This window comes from Oncorhynchus gorbuscha, linkage group LG19 (genome assembly GCF_021184085.1).
Source record: "Oncorhynchus gorbuscha isolate QuinsamMale2020 ecotype Even-year linkage group LG19, OgorEven_v1.0, whole genome shotgun sequence".
NCBI lineage: Eukaryota > Metazoa > Chordata > Actinopteri > Salmoniformes > Salmonidae > Oncorhynchus > Oncorhynchus gorbuscha.
The window spans coordinates 30,269,515-30,290,111 of NC_060191.1; the positions used below are offsets into that span (position 1 = coordinate 30,269,515).

The 20,597-nt window shown below is 42.8% G+C and overlaps 1 protein-coding gene across 1 annotated transcript; it reads left to right on the forward strand.

Annotated features, from left to right (window-relative positions):
- Positions 1-15: 15 nt before the first annotated feature.
- On the forward strand, positions 16-20,281 carry LOC124005593 (failed axon connections homolog). The gene is made up of 6 exons (XM_046314997.1): positions 16-1,056; positions 4,725-4,860; positions 5,092-5,288; positions 14,042-14,259; positions 18,273-18,389; positions 18,868-20,281. The coding sequence occupies exons 1-6, from the start codon at positions 800-802 to the stop codon at positions 19,227-19,229; spliced, it is 1,287 nt and encodes a 428-aa protein (XP_046170953.1). The 5' UTR covers positions 16-799; the 3' UTR covers positions 19,230-20,281.
- Positions 20,282-20,597: the final 316 nt, after the last annotated feature.

Sequence of the window (20,597 nt, forward strand, 5' to 3'; positions counted from 1 at the left end):
TGCCAATATGCCCCACCGTTGGCTTCAAAGCCTATCAATGGCCAATACATAGCATTAGCAATCCAAGGTTTATATACATCGTTGGTTGGCACTAGCTCAAGACTGAGGGATACCAGTAATGTAACTAACTTTACATGACATAATCCTTACGAACGCGCGGAACCGTTTTTCAAGCTAAGTTGTTTCGCAGTATTAGGTATAAATTACTGCAGAGTGAGTATAACCGACTACAGCTAAAGTAGTCAAAAGCATGCACCTGCTATGCACGCATATTGTTGTTGAACGTGCGCCAGTCGTTATAGCACTCGAAGAGTGTTGTGCAGTCAATAGTGGCTAAATGCAAAGCCTACTGTATATAGGTTGTTCCATGCAAATAATGTTGCTATGGAGATATTGCAGGATTTAGTGAAAATGAATTGCTTAATCCATTTAATTGGCCTTTAGAAATCATTGTACCTAAATCAAATGTGTAATTTACAGATGTCTTTATCATCATGATATAAGGCCTGGCCTATTGCCCTGTATTGTGTGGTAGTTTTGCTGTCGCCGAGGCTCAGATGTGAGGGGATCGCCAACCGTCTGCCACTCGTTTCCATTGGAACAGACAAAGGCTCCGAGGGCTGGCGGAGGATGCCGAGCTCAGGCCGGAAGATGTGTTTCTAATGTTTGGATGTCTATTTCTAATGTTTGGCAGATTAAATAGCATATCGCCATGCAGCATAGGACTGTTGTGACAGACTGATGAAGCCGATAGTGGTTTGCGGGAGGACGCAGGCGCCACGCGGCGATTGATAAGAGTATGTGGGGTTCTGGTTTCGCCTCGTCCCGACCTTGTGTGGTTGAACTCGGGCGGAATCACAGTGTGCCCTTGGGGATATGTGGTTCCGACGACCCTCACTCTCTTTATGGCTATATCGTCGCAATCCCTTTACGGGACTACGGTGGGATCATGTCGGGATTGGGTTCGGATTCCTGGTGGAAGAAGACCATCTATATCACCGGCGGTGCCCTCCTCGCGGCTGCTGCCTATCTATTACATGAGCTGCTCGCCATCAGGTAGGCTATACAATGGCAAACAAATATGCCACAAATTACAACGGTATTGGTTCACATGATCAAATAGGTGCATTTGTGTGATGCTTGGGCTGTGTTTGGCGTAGGCCTAATATACAATATTCACAATAATGATCTAAAATGATAAACGCCTTTCATACCCTCGGGGATGGGCTTGGTGTGCGCGCTTGCTGTCACCTCTTGATTAGCTGCTCTTGACAGATCTCTGAATAACAGAATATTGCTGTCGTTTGTTCACATTTGTTCATGTATTCGCGGAATCATCTGTTCTTGCACTGTGGGCTAGATTGTACAGCTCTTTGATGATCTCGGTCCCAAGGAGGCAAGGACAGGTGATGGAAAAAAATAGTGGAAAGTGGAAAATCACGCGTCAGGTCTTGTGCCATGTCTTGAGCGTAAAATATGAATTTCTCTAGCGCTGCAGCAGTGGTGTCAGAATGTTTAGTGGAAGCGGACGTTTTGTAGCCTACTGTTGAATGAAATGCGTCTGGTTTAATCTCTGACAGGGAAGATTAATCCAGGCCTATTGTTAACGTAATGAATGGCGCTACTGTCCCCACGCAGTCCCCAGTCAAGCATTTAGGCCTATGGTACATTAGGCCTATGGTACATTAGACCTATGGTACATTCGGTAACGGTGGCTCCATATAATCTGTCACACACTCTAAGAGGACTAGTTTTTGCATTTCCTCATTTGGAACCATTTGTTGAATCACGTCGCATACGCCTACTACTGTCATGCTTCTACCATAGAAAACTACATGTTGACAGTAAATCTGCAGCATGTGTGTTATTCTATGCCACCGCTTTTGAGTGCTTATTCTCAAAGGGATCCCCTGTAATCTAGGCCTAAATACAATAGTGTTTCTTCGACACGGTCCAGAATTTCCGCACCATTGGAAAAAGGGACTGAGACGTTGCCTTTCGACCGTTTCGATGGTTTCAGCACCATGGACAGCGACATTTTGTGGGAATGTGAGTTGTTTATCCGGGCGTAGACTGTCCTGCGCAAGACTATTGTACCGAAGACATAGCCTATACATTTTATTAGCCAAAGTAGGCTATCATGTATATACATGTCCTATTTATTTCCAGAAATTAATTGTATTTTCAAGGTTTTACAAAATGTCTGATGTATGATTTATTTGCCTGATGTAACTGACTTTAGATGGAGTCCATTCCTGCTCTCTTGGACATGATATGTGGCTATAATTCATCAAATGAATTTAGGTAAGAACTAGAGTCATTGCAAGGCAGCACGCCCCTGTACTGTAGGCTGTTTAATTATTGAAGCCTAAAGAGATGTCAGTGTCAGTCACCCACACCCTCCGTTTAAAAACTGTGGGGTAGAAATGTGAGGACTCAGATGTTCACAAGCACGATTAACCTCCTCGGCCTTGATTTCAAGGGTAGTAGAGGATTGAAATAGAAGTTCAGGCAAATCCTAGAGTTTCTTCTGCTGTAGTCCCATTGAATACCATGGAGTCAGTAGTATGATGAGGACTTTACCCTCTCAATATCTATCTCATGATCTTAAAATGGTGTATTGTATCTGTGTGTACTTGTGTGCAGGAGTGTTTAGACAGGTGACTTGAATATAGTGAGGGGACAGGTTGTTCTAGGGCCATTCAACAGTAACAGAATTACACTTTGACTTAGATTTGTCAACATTTATTTCACAATTTATGCCAACCCAAAACATTAGATTTTTAAAGTGTAACAAACCATACAACTCTATATGCACAAAGACTACTTTGAACAATTCACACAGAAGATTTCACAAACTCACATTTACTGGAAGAGCTGTGCAGATGCAAAGTTTTGTAACAGAAAAAATCTCCCTCAGTTTCTAATGCGACCATGTTTTCCAAAAACTGTTCATTTTATCTTAATTCTGAGCAGATATTTATCTGCAGAAAGAATGGTGTGTCAGCTATGACATGACACCTTGAGTTAGAATTGTTTTGTTTGTTGTTGAACTGCAGTAGGGGATGTGGATTTACATCTGGTAATATAATTACAGTAACTAAATTACATAATGGGTTCATGATCTGTACTACACAAAAAATGCTAATTATGGATACTAATATCATTATTTCATGGTGGTGTATCCTGAAAAGGTAAACAAATGTAGAAATATGCATTATCCTTCTTTTGCATATTTGGGTATTATTCTACACAGTGGATATTATTGTATTGAGCTCCACCCCCCCCCCCCCCCCAAACAAGACCACATTTGGTTGGTCCGAACCAGACCGAATCTAAAACAATCATAGACGTCAATGTTTCACAAATTTGGACATCACAGTAGAGCACATTACAGTTGAGTCCAGCACAATACTGTACAGTACACCACCTGTACTGTGCTCTACTGTACTGTGCTGTCCAAACCCGTGAAACATAAACATCTTTGATTTGTTCAGATTTGGTCTGGCCAGGATGGACTGACCAAATTCCAACTACTTTTCAATGTCCATGGATGTCCGGTGTCCGTCGGGGATCTGTGGCTGAGGATGCTGGTTACAGTAAATGGAAAGAGAGTAGGTTTCAGTAAGAGCCGGGGAGACATGACATTAACTGGAGAGAGAGAAAATAGAGAGCAGCAGAGAGAAAGGGAGGGGTGATCCAGACTGTCTTTACAGTCTTGCTTTGACCTGAGATACTGTATATAATGGCAAGATGGTCTTGTCTCTGCCCTAACAATGGGAGTTGTTGTCTCAAAGGTGGGAAGGCAGGCAGTCTGCTTATCGGTCCGCTTGTCGTGGACAGATTTTGACAGGAGTAAACCTTCTCGCTTTGCCTCTTCCTCTCTGATTTGACCAACAGGGGACGGAAAGGGAAAAACAGTTATGAGCTGAACATAACAGTATGCTAGTGGAAGGTAGGACAGTAGCAGGTGACCCAAGTGTGATGCGACTTGTATGATTTCCCATTTTAGCCAATTCAATTGCAGGAATTATTTGACTGATTTTGCAGTAATTCCGGTACCGATTTGGTAACAGAATTATGAGTTTGAATTTCTTAATTCATAGACCAACTTGATATCAGTAAAAACACTATAACTACTTGGTAGGTGTACATTTACTTGTAACTGTGAAATGTGAAATGTCATTATCCTCCCTCATGAAACATCTTAAAGATATGTGGGTTTTGGGAATAGAATGTATAGATGCCTTATTTTAAAAATATGTGGACTCTTCGCTTTTCTTTGACACACAATTTGACATGCTTCTATGAACTTCACATGTTGGTGCTCATCGGCCTTTGTATGGAAATGCCCTGTGTGTAACACAGAGCTCAGGGAATTTAAGAATAGTTCCTCTCGCTGCTATGTCACCATGCTATAATATGCGCCAAGTGAGACCCCCATTACCAAGAGACAGAAACAGCGCTGTAACTAGTCTTACTCTCTCCTCTCTGATCTCCAATTAGGGTTGAGGTATGATATTGTTCTCAAAACCACAAACTGACCTGGGAATAGCTGTACTGTTGGCACAGAAACTTTGGATCACTTTTGAAGTGGCTGCCACAGAGATAACAATTGTTTTCAAGTACTTTATCTCATGGGGGCTCCCACCTGTGTAGTTTTCTGTTGCCTCAGTATAGCACACCTTTTCAGCTGGCATTTTTTCTCCCCGGGTGTTTTCCAGGAAGGAACAAGAGTTGGACTCTAAAGATGCCATCATCCTCCATCAGTTCTCAAGGCCAAACACGGGAGTCCCCAGCCTCTCACCATTCTGCCTCAAGATGGAGACCTACCTACGCATGGTTGACCTGCCCTACCAGGTACAATAGTCTGTGTATGATAAAGTAGAACTGGAAAAGTACTGGTTTCTTGCACACAGATTAAGCCTACATTCCTGGACTTAAAAGCATTTTAAATGGAAATTCTCCTTATGCATGTTTTTTATGTCCAGGGATTAATCTGAGTCTGGTAAACCAGTCCTAAATATTCGGATACAACTAGAGTTTGTCAATTTCCCAGTGCTGAACCCCATTCTGTTCTCCCCCTTGCAGAACTACTTTGATGGGAAGCTCTCTCCACAGGACAAGATGCCATGGATTGAGTATAACCGGCAGCAGGTGTCGGGGTCAGAGTTCATCATTGACTTCCTGGAAGAGAAGCTGGGCGTCAACCTCAACAAGAACCTCAGTCCCCAGGAAAGAGCCGTGTCCCGGGCTGTCACCAAGATGGTGGAGGAGCACCTCTACTGGTGACTCAGTCAATTAATATACCCACGGGTCCTACAAAGCTACATTGGTGACTCCGTATGTCACAGCCATTCTCAAATTGCTCCCCACCCTCCCCCTTGGCCATTAACCCTTGATTTTAGCATGTCTGAAGAGTTTAGATAGGTACACTAGATATACAAATGTATGTGGATACCCCTTCAAATTAGTGGATTCAGCTATTTCAGCCACACCCGTTGCTGACAGGTGTATAAAATCGAGCACACTGCCATGCAATCTCCATAGCAAAATATTGGCAACAGAATGGCCTCACTGAAGAGCTCAGTGAATTTCAACATGGCACCGTCATAGGATGCCACCTTTCTAATAAGTCAGTTTGTCAAATGTCTGCCCTGCTAGAGCTGCCCCCAGTCAACTGTAAGTGCTCTTATTGTGAAGTGGAAACGACTTGAAACAACGACAGCTCAGCCGTGATGCGGTAGGCCACACAAGCTCACAGAATGGGGCTGCCAAGTCCTTAAGCGAGCATTAAAAAAAAGTATTTCCTCAGTTGCAACGCTCACTACCGAGTTCCAAACTGCCTCTGAAAGCAACGTCAGCCCAAGAACTGTTCGTCAGACGCTTCATGAAAAGGTATTCCATGGCCGAGCAGCCGCACACAAGCCCAAGAACACCATGTGCAATGCCAAGCGTCGGTTGGTGCGGTGTAAAGCTCCCCGCCATTGGACTGGAGCAGTGGAAAGGTGTTCTCTGGAGTGACGAATCACCCTTCACCATCTGGCAGTCCGACAGACGAATCTGGGTTTGGCCGGTGCCAGGAGAACGCTACCTGCCTCAATGCATAGTGCTAGCTATAAAGTTTGGTGGAGGAGGAATAATGGTCTGGGGCTGTTTTTTTCATAGTTTGGGCAAGGCCCCTTAGTTCCAGTGAAGCGAAATCTTAACGCTACACCATTCAATGACAATTTAGACGATTCTGTGCTTCCAACTTTGTGGCAATAGTTTTGGGAAGGCCCTTTCCTGTTTCAGCATGACAATGCTCCCGTGCTCAAAGTCGAGGCCCATATAAAAATGGTTTGCTGAGATCGGTGTGGAAGAGCTTGACTAGCCTGCACAAAGCCCTGACCTCAACCCCATCGAACACCTTTGGGATGATTTGGAACGCCGACTGCGACCCAGGCATAATCGCCCAACATCAGTGCCCGACCTCACTAATGCTCTTGTGACTGAATGGAAGCAAGTCCCCGCAGCAATGTTCCAACATCTAGTGGAAAACCTTTCTAGGAGAGTGAAGGCTTTTATAGCAGCAAATGGGGGGGAACAACTCCACATTAATGCCCATTATTTTGGAATGAGATGTTCGACGAGCAGGTGTCCACATACTCTTGGTCATGTAAGTCGCTCTGGATAAGAGCGTCTGCTAAATGACTTAAATGTAAATGTAATGAAGTGTAGACACAGGGTAGTGGTGAAGTTTCCACCACATTGCTTCCACTGTACAGATGGGAAGAGATTGAAGGGTTAGGGCCAAGGGGAGGGTTGGCAATGAATTGGGACTGGCTAAGCTCGCTCACTCTAGTGTTCCCAAGTGGTCATCCACACAGCTACATTACCGATCTACTTACAGTATATAGAAGGGTGGGACTCCACCGCTGGGCATCTGTACTGGTGAGGCTTCTGCTGGGAAGTCACTGATTCTGCATTCCAAATGGCACCCTATTCCTGATATTGTGCACTACTTTGTAAGGAACAGGGTGCCATTTTGTACGCAGGCTGAGCCTTTCCCGGTTGGGGCCCAGGGAAAGGTAGTCGGATGAATGACACATCTACAAGCATTTGTGTCTGAGCATGAATGTCAAAGAAAAGAGGGCATACTTGCTCATCAAGCTCTTTTTTACAATATTTACAGGGCGAGAAATCAGTCGGTAACATGTTTCTGTGCATCAGATCTTGTGAATCTCATTCAGAACCAGAGCCATGAATTGGAGGGGGCCGGGGGTTCCATAATATTGCTCTACAGCTGTCGAGTAAGGGGTCATTCATATAACTCTAAGTTCCACTCCCTTTCTCTTGCTGTTTTTCTCCCATCTTCTTTTCCCCTTATCACCTCTTTCTCTACTCTCTCTCCTCTTTCCCCCTCCCTCTCGCAGGCTGTGTTTGCTATTGATTACATTATTAATGGCTGTGCAGGACTATGGAGCTGCTTGTTGCTCTGTTTGGCCAGCTGAGGTTAGCAGCATGGGTCACAGCATGCTGAGATCATATACAGCTCTTCAGGCCCGTAAATTAGCATGATTGATATTGCTATGACAACACAAAGAGGAAGGCTGCTCTGTGACAGAGATATGCCTCAGGGCCCAGATTCATAAAATCCCCTTATGAAGAAAGTTAACCTTTGAGGAATATCAACTTTGCTTATTGGACATTTATTGCTCTATTTCTTATGTTTCTCCTTAAGCAAAAAGTTAAGAAGAAATTTGATTATTTAAAATACAATTCTGGGATTTGTTCTTAATTCCAATTCAGGGCAGTGAGAGACTATGCTCATGAAAGCAATTGAACATGTTAAATTCACTCACTTATTTTAAACCCAAGAACATCTTAGAACAGTAATCTCTGTAGGAAATATGTTAACATGATTGCCATTAATAGCTCGCTAAATCGGTTGCCTAGCAACAAACATTTTATGAAGATTCGTTAGAAGATATTTGAGAAGTTTGTAAGAAAATCTTGAAACCTAAAGATATTGTTGAGGATTTTCACTTACGAATTAACTTATGCACTTCTTCTTTTTTTTCTTAAGAAGCTTTTGCGTAAGAGGTGTTTTGTGAATCTGGGCCCTGGTCTGGGAGATTGTGCTGTTCGTTCACAACATACGTGTACTGTGTATTAAGTTCAGTGTCTGGTTTAGTAAAGATTGTCATTTGTCTTCCATTCCTATTGTGTAGAGCTCGAGTTGTCATAAGTAAGTGCACTGTTTAATGATATTGAAATAATTTAAATAGGTATATGATTTGATCTCAGGTTGATCTCGGGTTTGTCTGGTTTAGCCCCTGAAGCAAATTTCCCCTCAGATCCTTTTCAAGACAGCTCAATCTTTTTTTTGTCTAGAGAGCTGACTGTTAATTATCACAATACATTCATTGCTTTTGTCCTGATAATTGAAGGTGAATTGTTAATTCAAAATGTCTCTGTGCCTTAGAGTGGTGGAGCAGGTGATGGAGATGTTATGGTAAAATAAAAAACACAACATATTATCAAATAAAACTTTATTTGTCACATCCCCCGGATACAACAAGTGTAGACTTTACTGTGAAATTCTTACTTATAAGCCCTTAATAACCAACAGTGCAGTTCAAGAAGAAGGAAATATTTACCATGTAGACTAAAATAAAAAGTAATAATAAAAAGTAACATAATAAGAATAACAAAAACGAGACTATATACAGGGGGCACCGGTACAGAGTCAGTGTGCAGGCTAGTTGATGTAATCTGTACATCTAGGTGGGGTGAAGTGACTATGCAAAGATAACAAACAGCGAACATACAGCAGTGTACAAAAGGAGGGGGGGTGGGGTCAATGTAAATTGTCCGGTGGTGATTTTATGAATCGTTCAGCTTGGGGCGAGAAGCTGTTGAGGAGCCGTTTGGTCCTAGACTTGCCGTGTGGTAGCAGAGAAAACAGTCTGTAACTTGGGGGACTGGAGTCTCTGACAATTTTATGGGCTTTCCTCTGACACCGCCTATTATCAAACAATCAAATGTAGTTATAAAGCCCATCTTACATCAGCTGATATCACAAGGTGCTGTAACAGAAAGCCAGCCTAAAATCCCAAACAGCAAGCAATGCAGGTGTAGAAGCACGGTGGCTAGGAAAAACTCCCTAGAAAGGCCCGAACCTAGGAAGAAACCTAGAGAGGAACCAGGTTATGAAGGGTGGCCAGTCCTCTTCTGGCTGTGCTGGGTGGAGATTATAACAGAACATGGCCAAGATGTTCAAAAGCTCATAGATGATGAGGGTCAGCAGGGTCAGCAGGGTATTATATAACTCCTGGATAGCAGGAAGCTGGGCTCCAGTGATGAACTGGGCCGTTCGCATTACCCTCTGTAGCGCCTTACGGTCAGATGTCGAGCAGTTGCCATACCAGGCGGTGATGCAACCGGTCAGGATGCTCTCGATGGTGCAGCTATAGAACCTTTTGAGCATCTGTGGACCCATGACAAATCTTTTTCTCCTGTGGGGGAAAAGGTTTTGTCATGCCCTCTTCACTACAGTCGTGGTATGTTTGGACCATGATAGCTTGTTGGTGATGGGGACACCAAGGAACTTGAAACTCTCGACCCGCTCCACTACAGCCCCGTCAATGTTAATGGGGGCCCGTTTGGCCCGCCTTTTCCTGTAGTCCACGATTAGCTCCTTAGTCTTGCTCACAGGTTGTTGTCCTAGCACCACACTGCCTGTTCTCAGACCTCCTCCATATAGGCCATCTCATTGTTGTCGGTGATCAGGCCTACCACTGTCAGCAAACATAATGACAGTGTTGGAGTTGTGTTTGGCCACACAGTCGTGGGTGAACAGGGAATACAGGAGGGGACTAAGTACACACCCCTGAGGGGCCCCAGTGTTAAGGATCAGCGTGGCAGACGTGTTGTTACCTACTCTTACCACATGGGGGCGGCCTGTCAGGAAGTCCAGGATCCAATTGCAGAGGGAGGTGTTTAGTCCAAGAGTCCTTAGCTTAGTGATGAGCTTCATGGGCACTATGGTGTTGAACGCTGAGCTGTAGTCAATGAACAGCATTTTCACATACAGTTGAAGTCAGAAGTTTACATACACTTAGGTTGGAGTCCTTAAAACTCCATTTCAACCACTCCACAAATTTCTTGTTAACAAACTATAGTTTTGGCAAGTCTGTTTTTGAGATTTTTCCAACAATTGTTTACAGACAGATTATTTCACTTATTCACTGTATCACAATTCCAGTGGGTCAGAAGTTTACATACACTAAGTTGACTGTGCCTTTAAACAGCTTGGAAAAATATAGAAAATTATGTCATGGCTTTTGTCAATTGGAGGTGTACTTGTGAATGTATTTCAAGGCCTACCTTCAAACTCAGTGCCTCTTAGCTTGACATCATTGGAAAAATCTAAAGAAATCAGCCATGGCCTCAGAAAAAAAATGGTCTGTTTCATCATTGGGAGAAATTTCCAAACGCCTGAAGGTACCACGTTCATCTGTACAAACAACAGTACACAAGTATAAACACCATGGGACCACGCAGCCGTCATACCGCTCAGGAAGGAGACGCGTTCTGTCTCCTAGAGATTAACTTACTTTGGAGCGAAAAGTGCAAATCAAGCTCAGAACAGCAAAGGACCATAACGGACCCTCCACCTCCAAATCGATCCCGCTCCAGAGTACAGGCCTCTGTGTAACGCTCATTCGTTCAACGATAAACGCGAATCCGACCATCACCCCTGGTGAGACAAAACCGCTACTCGTAAGTGAAGAGCACTTTTTGCCAGTCCTGTCTGGTCCACTGACGGTGGGTTTGTGCCTATAGGCGACGTTGTTGCCAGTGATGTCTGGTGAGGACCTGATTACAACAGGCCTACAAGCCCCCAGTCCAGCCTCTTTCAGCCTATTGCGGACAGTCGGAGCAGTGATGGAGGGATTGTGCGTTCCTGGTGTAACTCGGGCAGTTCTTGTTGCCATCCTGTTCCTGTCCCACAGGTGTGATGTTTGGATGTACCGATGCTGTGCAGGTGTTGTTACATGTGGTCTGCCACTGTGAGGACGATCAGCTGTCTGTCCTGTCTCCCTGTAGCGCTGTCTTGGACGTCTCACAGTACGGACATTGCAATTTATTGCCCTGGCCACATCTGCAGTTCTCATGCCTCCTTGCAGCATGCCTAAGGCACGTTCATGCAAATGAGCAGAGAACCTGGGCATATTTATTTTGGTGTTTTTCAGAGTCAGTAGAAAGATTAACATTAACAATGTCTACACTGTATTTCTGATCAACTTGATGTTATTTTAATGGACAAAAAATGTGCTTTTCTTTCAAAAACAAGGACATTTCTGAGTGTATGTATGTATGTATGTATGTATGTATGTATGTATGTATGTATGTATGTATGTATGTATGTATGTATGTATGTATGTATGTATGTATGTATGTATGTATGTATGTATGTATGTATGTATGTATGTATGTATGTATGTATGTATGTATGTATGTATGTATGCATGCATGCATGCATGCATGCATGTATGTATGTACGTACGTACGTGTATATACACAGTCATGGCCAATAGTTTTGAGAACGACATAAATATGAATTTTCACAAAGTCTGCTGCCTCAGTTTGTTTGATGGCAATTTGTATATACTCCAGAATGGCTGTCTCAGCCTCCAGTATTTATGCTGCAGTAGTGTGTGTTGGGGGGCTAGGGTCAGTTTGTTATATCTGGAGTACTTCTCCTGTCCTATTCGGTGTCCTGTGTGAATCTTAGTGTGCGTTCTCTAATTCTCTCCTTCTCTCTTTCTTTCTCTCTCTCGGAGGACCTGAGCCCTAGGGCCATGACCCAGGACTACCTGACATGATGACTCCTTGCTGTCCCCAGTCCTTCTGGCCGTGCTGCTGCTCCAGTTTCAACTTCCACCTGACCGTGCTGCTGCTCCAATTTCAACTGTTCTGCCTTATTATTATTCGACCATGCTGGTCATTTATGAACATTTGAACATCTTGACCATGTTCTGTATAATCTCCACCCGGCACAGCCAGAAGAGGACTGGCCACCCCACATAGCCTGGTTCCTCTCTAGGTTTCTTCCTAGGTTTTGGCCTTTCTAGGGAGTTTTTCCTAGCCACCGTGCTTCTACACCTGCATTGCTTGCTGTTTGGGGTTTTAGGCTGGGTTTCTGTACAGCACTTTGAGATATCAGCTGATGTACGAAGGGCTATATAAATACATTTGATTTGAAGAGTGATCAGATGAATTGCAATTAATTGCAAAGTCCCTCTTTACCATGCAAATTAACTGAATCCCCCCAAAACATTTACACTGCATTTCAGCCCTGCCAGAAAAGGTCCAGCTGACATCATGTCAGTGATTCTCTCGTTAACACAGGTGTGAGTGTTGACGAGGACAAGGCTGGAGATCACTCTGTCATTCTGATTGAGTTCAAATAACAGACTGGAAGCTTCAAAAGGAGGGTGGTGCTTGGAATCATTGTTCTTCCTCTGTCATCCATTGTTACCTGCAAGGAAACACGTGCCATCATCATTGCTTTGCACAAAAAGGGCTTCACAGGCAAGGATATTGCTGCCATTAAGATTGCACCTAAATCAACCATTTATCGGATCATCAAGAACTTCAAGGAGAGTGGTTCAATTGTTGTGAAGAAGGCTTCAGGGCGCCCAAGAAAGTCCAGCAAGCGCCAGGACGTCTCCTAAAGTTGATTCAGCTGTGGGTTTGGGGCACCACCAGAGCTTGCTCAGGAATGGCAGCAGGCAGGTGTGAGTGCATCTGAGGCAAAGACTTTTGGAGGATGGCCTGGTGTTAAAAAGGGCAGCAAAGAAGCCACTTCTCTCCAGGAAAACCATCAGGGACAGACTGATATTCTGCAAAAGGTACAGGGATTGGACTGCTGAGGACTGTGGTCAAGTAATTTTCTCTGATGAATCCCCTTTCCGATTGTTTGGGGCATCCGGAAAAAAGCTTGTCCGGAGAAGACGAGGTGAGCTCTAGCATCAGTCCTGTGTCATGTCAAAAGTAAAGCATCATGAGACCATTCCTGTGTGGAGTTGATTCTCAGCCAAGGGAGTGGGCTCACTCACAATTTTTCCTAAGAACACAGCCATGAATGAAGAATGGTACCAACACATCCTCCCAGAGCATCTTCTCCCAACCATCCAGGAACAGTTTGGTGACGAACAATGCCTTTGTCAGCATGATGGAGCACCTTGCCATAAGGCAAAAGTGATAACTAAGTGGCTCGGGGAACAAAACATTGATATTTTGGGTCCATGGCCAGGAAACTCCCCAGACCTTAATCCCATTGAGAACTTGTGGTCAATCCTCAAGAGGCGGGTGGACAAACACAAACACACAAATTCTGACAATACTCCAAGCATGGATTATGCAAGAATGGACTGCCATCAGTCAGGATGTGGCCCAGAAGTTAATTGACAGCATGCCAGGGAAGATTGCAGAGGTCTTGAGAAAGAAGGGTCAACTCTGCAAATATGGACTCTTTGCATCAACTTCATGTAATTGTCAATAAATGCCTTTGATACTTATGAAATGCTTGTAATTATACCTCAGTATTCCATAGTAACATCTGACAAAAATATCTAAAGACACTGAGGCAGCAGACTGTGAAAATTACTATTTGTGTCATTCTCAACATTTGGCCACAACTGACTGACTGACTGACTGACTGACTGACTGTGGATTGGAAATTATGCAATTACGTTGATGGAACCTACAATCTATCTACATATTAAAGCAGTTATTGAGACCGTTATTCTGTACTTTCTCTCAGCTGCCTGTCTCCCTGCCACCCTGTTTTACTGCCTACTGGGCTGCTAGAGGCCTACAACACACAGTGTATATCAGGCAGCCTGGATTCACCTGCTCAGTCTGTCATGGAAAGAGCAGGTGATCCTAATGTTTTGTACACAGTGTATGTGTTTCCATATGATTGTACTATACTACCCCTGGGATAATAACCTGTATTATGCTTGTGTATATTTGTGTTTCTAAACAGGACAATAGCCTATTGCCAGTGGGTAGACAACCTGGAGGAGACCCAGAAGATGCTGTCAGTCACTGGTCCTCTCGGTGACATGCTAAAGTGGATCCTCAGCCACCTGAACAGCAGCATGGTGCAAAGGGAGATGTACGGCCATGGCATTGGACGCTTCTCCAAGGAGGAGGTCTACAAGCTGATGGAGAAGGACATGCGCACGCTGGCCGAACTGCTCGGTATGTATGGAGGGGTACAGGTGGATGGGAGGGTAGGGGTAGACAGAGGGTTAATCCCAAATCAACCTATAGGCACTACCCTTAGGCCTAGGCACTTGTGTAGATATGAGAGGATCGGACAGGTGTAAGCAATCTTAGCGAAAATTATACCTGGCCCATCAGAGTGCAAAATGGAGCAACAACCATATTGCTTACAGCGATCCAATCCTCTCAGATCTACACAAAAACCCAGGTGGTAGGGACTAGGGGTTGATTTGGGATTCAGGGAGAGACTAGGGGCAATTGAAGAACAACTGATGTTGCCAATTTCTCAACGCTCTCACAGTATTGTCAGTGTTGAGGAATTGGCTACTGATGGAGATATGAGGAACAATGGGAAAGGAAGGCTTTCTAATCATCCAGTATCAATTATAACATGGGGTCAGTTGAAGTTCTCTGTAAGATTGACTTTGTTGTGGGGTATGTCCTTTATGCAGAGCTCCATTTTACCCTCTTCCACTCTCTAGTGGTGAGACACTGTATATGCACTGTGCTTCCAACTACATTATGTATTTCAAATGTATTTTAGTCGAAAAGAGCAGAGAATGTCTATTGATTTTAGCATAAACTCTTTGCAAGGTGGTAAACTGTAGTGTAATATGTGCAATCTGAATTTACTTTATAATGCTTTGAATATAAGCCCCCCCCCCCATGCACCAACAACCAACCAAATTAACAAAAGAGAGACAAAGGAAAACAACTGCAAAAAACAAAGGCCATTTTTAAACAACGGATGAGCTTTTCTTCGTAATCTACTTGAGAATTATTTAGGGTTCAAGTAAAACTTTTGAATAAGTTAAGTTATTATAGAGAGGTTTAGTGCTTTTATATTGAATAATCTCAACCCACCCAGTTCATATTCATTATAGAGAGAGTCACGCTTTATCTTGTCTGGTTTAACGTCTCAGATAAAGTGAAATATTTTTTGCTCATATGATTTGAAAAACGAATCATCTGGAGTAGGCAGCGCCATAAGTAAGTGAGTAAACTGAGATATGACTAAGGAGTTAAACAGGGCAATTTTCACATAAATAGTTGCAGGATCTGGTCTATATTTACAAGTTTTCTATTGAAATTCATTATAGAGAGCTCATTTGATATATTTTGTGAAATGAATACCAAGTATGTCTACTTCACCGTCAGCCCATTTTATAGGTAAACTGCAGAGTGATGTAAAACAAAAAAATATATATATATTTTTAAAGATCCAATACGTAATATAGTACACTCATAATTAGGTTTTCGTCCAGAGAGTCCAGAAAAGTTAACTAGATCTTCAATTATACATTGCAAAGATCGGACCCTTTTTAAAAATGTTGCCTAAAATGACATACCCAAATCTAACTCCCTGTAGCTCAGCACCTGAAGCAAGGATATGCATATTCCTGATACCATTTGAAAGGAAACACGTAAGTTTGTGGAAATGTGAAATTCATGTAGGAGAATATGACACATTAGTTCTGGTAAAAGATAATACATTGGGAAAAAAACATGTTTTATGTTCTTTCACCTTTGAATTGCAAGTGAAAGGCCAATATATGACTTGGGAATCTAGGCGCAATTTAGATTTTGGCCACAAGATGACACCAGTGTATGTGCAAAGTTAGACTGACTCAATGAACCATTGCATTTCTGTTCAAAATGTTGTATCAAGACTGCTCAAATGTGCCTAATTGGTTTATCAATACATTTAAGTTCATAACTGTGCACTCTCCTCAAACAATAGCATGGTATTATTTCACTGTAATAGCTACTGTAAATTGGACAGTGCAGTTAGACTAACAAGAATTTAAGCTTTCTGCCCATATCAGATATGTTTATGTCCTGGGAAATGTTCTTGTTACTTAAAACCTCATGCTAATCACATTATCCCATGTTAGCTCACCCGTTCCGCAGGGGCAAAACCAATCCTGTAGAGGTTACTATAAAACTTGGATGTAGAGTGAGTTTCATGTAAACAGTATATGTTATATTTATTTTCTTTTAGCCACGTAAAGACTGATCTTTAAAAAAATAATTTGCTAAACCATTAGAATTATAATTGGCTATACTTATTTTACCCCTTACCATAACTAGATACTATTCACAGTCTAAATTGACCATAATTAGTGCTTGTAAGGTTACTGCCGTAAGAGGTATTATGACGGTCATTTGAGATTTCAAATGTCTGATATTTAGGATTCAAGAAACAGGTTCTATCAATAATTGTTTTATTCCCTTGCCTGTTTGCCTGTGAGCCAATGCCACAGATTAGAAAATGTTGTACAAATATTGTGTGTAGTAAATCTGAGTAGGTTGATGTGTATGATATTGGATGTGATTTAGTGAGTGTGTAGGATGTCTGGATAAGAGTACGACTATCAAGTGTGATGTCTAAAATAAATAATAACCCAGCCAATTTGCATGGTTGAGTGTCTGTGTGTAACATGACACGAGTATAGCCTTAATATTCAAGATGATAACTGTAATCCATATCGTATCACCATCATAGTTTCATCGTAATTACCTCTAACAGAATTTTCATAGAAAAACACATCACGGCATTTCCATAACACTTGACGTTTCACATAATCATGAAAGAGACGTTGCATTACTATAGAGACGGCTTCACTACTGTACAAAGGTATCCCATACAATATGTTGTTTTTATTTCCCAATGCCCCTATTCTGATATCTTCCCCTTGCTTGTTGTAAACATAGACAAATAAACATGCAGACAAAGACATAGAAAAGATAGATAAACAAAAAAAACATATTCAATTATAGAAAAGTTGATAGAGAGAGAGAGATCAAGTGTGTGTGTTCATATCAACTTCATAGTTTTCAGATATTTTTACAGTTCCCATACTTTTTTAAACTTCGTAACCTGACATCCCTGTAGAATTTGGTACAGCCACAGTGTTATGGGGCTGTCTCAGAAGAGCTGTCCCATCTATAAAGTGTGTGTCCCCAATGAGAAGGCACGCTTACCCCTCTCCCGCCTCTGCTCTGTACAGGATACAGCATCTTCGGACGTTCGTTTATCTCCCGGGGAAATTGGTCATTGAGACCGAATTTGGTCCATTTAAGCTCCCATTCCCTGCTTTTGATCAGCTCCTTTTGTTGGTGGTGTTCAAAATGTTCAATGATAGGTCGGGGGACTCTTGGTCTTGTTACTCCGAGTCTGTGCACTCGGTGGAAAGACACCTTGTTTGCAGTCTCTAGAGAGGAAGTTTCAAGGCTGATTGCATGAACTCTGATCGCCCCCTCTGGATTATTGGATGGGTCCTCAGGAATCCCAGAAAATATTAGATTTTCACTCATGCTGCGGTTTTGTATGTCTAGTTGCGACTCCCTCGCCACCCTGTTTTCCCTGAGTAGACAATCCATGTTGGAATCGATAGTTACTTTGGCTGAGAGTGCCTTGTTCTCTCCTTGAAGTGTGAGAATTTCACTCTGGCTAAACTCCAAACTCCCACACAGCCCTGCTATCTCCTCACACAGTTTTTCAAGTGTTGCATGGATTCCAGCAAGAGCATTATCCTCTACACAAATGGTAAGTAAATCGTCCATGTCTGTAGATTAATCTTTTTTTCTTTTTTTGTTGGGTTAAAATATTTTGTGAGTTAGCCGGATCTTTCCACGATGGAGTATGTTGTTCCTCCATAACACAATGCTGTTGATACTCGTCGATTTCCCTCAGGATCTCCTTAGTATCCAGGTTGGCTCTGATCTGCAACCAGTTGTTTACAAATGTTTTAAACGCTGCGTCTTTCCCACGACGACAGATGACGACAGAAGATGTAATCATGAGTTGCGAAATGCGCAATCCCACTTCCATACACAATTGTTTTCGCTGTTTTGTTTGTAATTTACAGGCTGCTCCGTGAAGAGTCTGAGGCACTCAGCAGGCTTTTCTTATCGCGTTCTCTTATAGTTGGCTGATGGTTGGTTTGATATATGTTACTGACCCCAGCTGTTCATCTGTCCTGCAGGAGATAAGAAGTACTTCATGGGACCTAAAATGTCGACAGTAGACGCTGCTGTGTTTGGTCACCTGGCCCAGGCCATGTGGACACTACCTGGCACACAACCTGAACAGCTCATCAAAGGTCAGTTCAATCTCTCAGCCTCTGTGAAATGTTTTACTCATACTCACAATACCAAAGCATCATAATTGATTGATTTTTGAAAGTGTGCCTTGTGATTGTGTTACTGTTATGTTGTTATCGAGATTGTGTAACACATTCTGTACATAATGTATTATTCTATAGATTTAAAGGCAGGTGTAGAATAGGATGCAATGTCCTCCTTTTTTATCCAAGTGTACTTGCCTATGTCTTCCACTAGATGACAGTGAAAGACTGTAATGTGCAGTGTTGTTGCACATTTGCTCGTCATGGTTTCAGTCTTTAGAGAATGTTTGATCTGAGATCAAAGACCAGTCTATTTTAATTTTCGAACTGTACAAAATCTGACAATCAAAGTTTGCATAGGAAATCAAAGGATACTCTGAGACGGATGTACATTTTCCTTGAGTACCGATGTTGGAACCTGTACTTCCTCTATTCCCTGTCCACTGTGTTTTAGGCGAGCTCGTCAACTTGGCCATGTTCTGTGAGCGCATGCGGAGAAAGTTCTGGCCTGAGTGGTTTGTGGACATAGAGGACCTGTGCTATGACGGAGCAGACACTGACAGCAGCGAGGGCTCTCCTACTACATGCCTGATGGACTTTGGCCTGTTCTCCCGGACAGACACCATGGAGGAGAGTGAAGCCTCTGACAAACACACACACTCACACACTCACTCCCCCGATACGGACCACTCGCTGTTCGACTCAGACGTGGGCACGTGCTCGGAGAACGAGCCGCAGCTCAAGTGTGACCCTCCTAGTCCTGACCCCCCTAATTCTGCCCCTTCCAACCCCAGTCCCAAACCTCCCAACCCTTGACCCATCCTCATCCAGTGAGGTGGGTGGTTTTGGCTGAGGCGGTCAGACGGCCGGAACGTCAAACTAATCAGGGCGCTGCTATCTGGATTGGCATCATAGAGCTGTGGAACACAGAGGCACAGTTCTCGCTTTTGCTGCTGCCTCTCCCTCTCTTTCAGAGATCTGTGCTCACACATGGAGGCACAGTTATATTCCATGATGACTGAAAACTATATCCTAACAATGTAATATCAGTGCACTCAGACAAACTGGGTATTTGTATGCAGAGCGTATAAATCGAACCCCATGTTACATGCGTTGCATTATGATTTCCTCACCCCTAGTGATGGTGACATTGCCAACATGTCATAATCATAGACGTTGCCTTATTTGTGTCAGTTGTCCCAGGGTACAGGCTAGCGTGAAACATTTTGAGAGAGATTGTTGGTGGAAACAGGTGTGTCTGTCCATGGAATACAGGCAACACGTCTGTTTCTTAGAAATGTAACTAGTGAAAGAGAGACCATGATAATGGTGATGGTAGCAGAAACATTAATTTAATTTAGAGAACAGGGGTCAGTCATTTGCTAAGACTTGGATACATATTGTAAAGTGATATATATATATATATAAAAGAGTCTGCTTACTATGGCGGCTGCTCTAGTCTGTGTCTTACTAACGGTGGGATATTCTACCAGTAGTCCTATGGTTTGTGGCTTGCTGCTGAGCATCAGCCACAATCACTGGCCTTTCCATCAACCATTTGTGTCAAACTTCACTCTAGTAAAGGAGATTGAGATGAGCAAAAGGAACTTGAGTTTTAACACTCATGTCCGAGTACACTTACCAGTACAGGCTGGTTGTAAGAGCCGACTCTTGTATCTCACCACTAGAGGGTGCTCTATCTATACATTCATCCTGCTGTCTATTTAGCTCGATGGTCTTGAGACCTGCAGTTTTTGCCACTTGGAATGTTCAAGGCCCAGTGCAGTCAAAGCGTGACATTCCTGTGTTTTATACAGTTGAAGTCCGAAGTTTACATACACTTGGGTTGGAGTCATTACAATTCGTTTTTCAACCACTCCACAAATTTCTTGATAACAAACTATAGTTTTGGTTAGGACATCTACTTTGTGCTTGACACAAGTAATTTTTCCAACAATTGTTTACAGACAGATTATTTCACTTATAATTCACTGTATCACAATTCCAGTGGGTCAGAAGTTCACATACACTAAGTTGACTGTGCCTTAAAACAGCTTGGAAAATTCCAGAAAATTATGTTATGGCTTTAGAAGCTTCTGATAGGATAATTTACATTATTTGAGTCAATTGGATGTGTACCTGTGGATGTATTTGAAGGCCTACCTTCATACTCAGTGCCTCTTT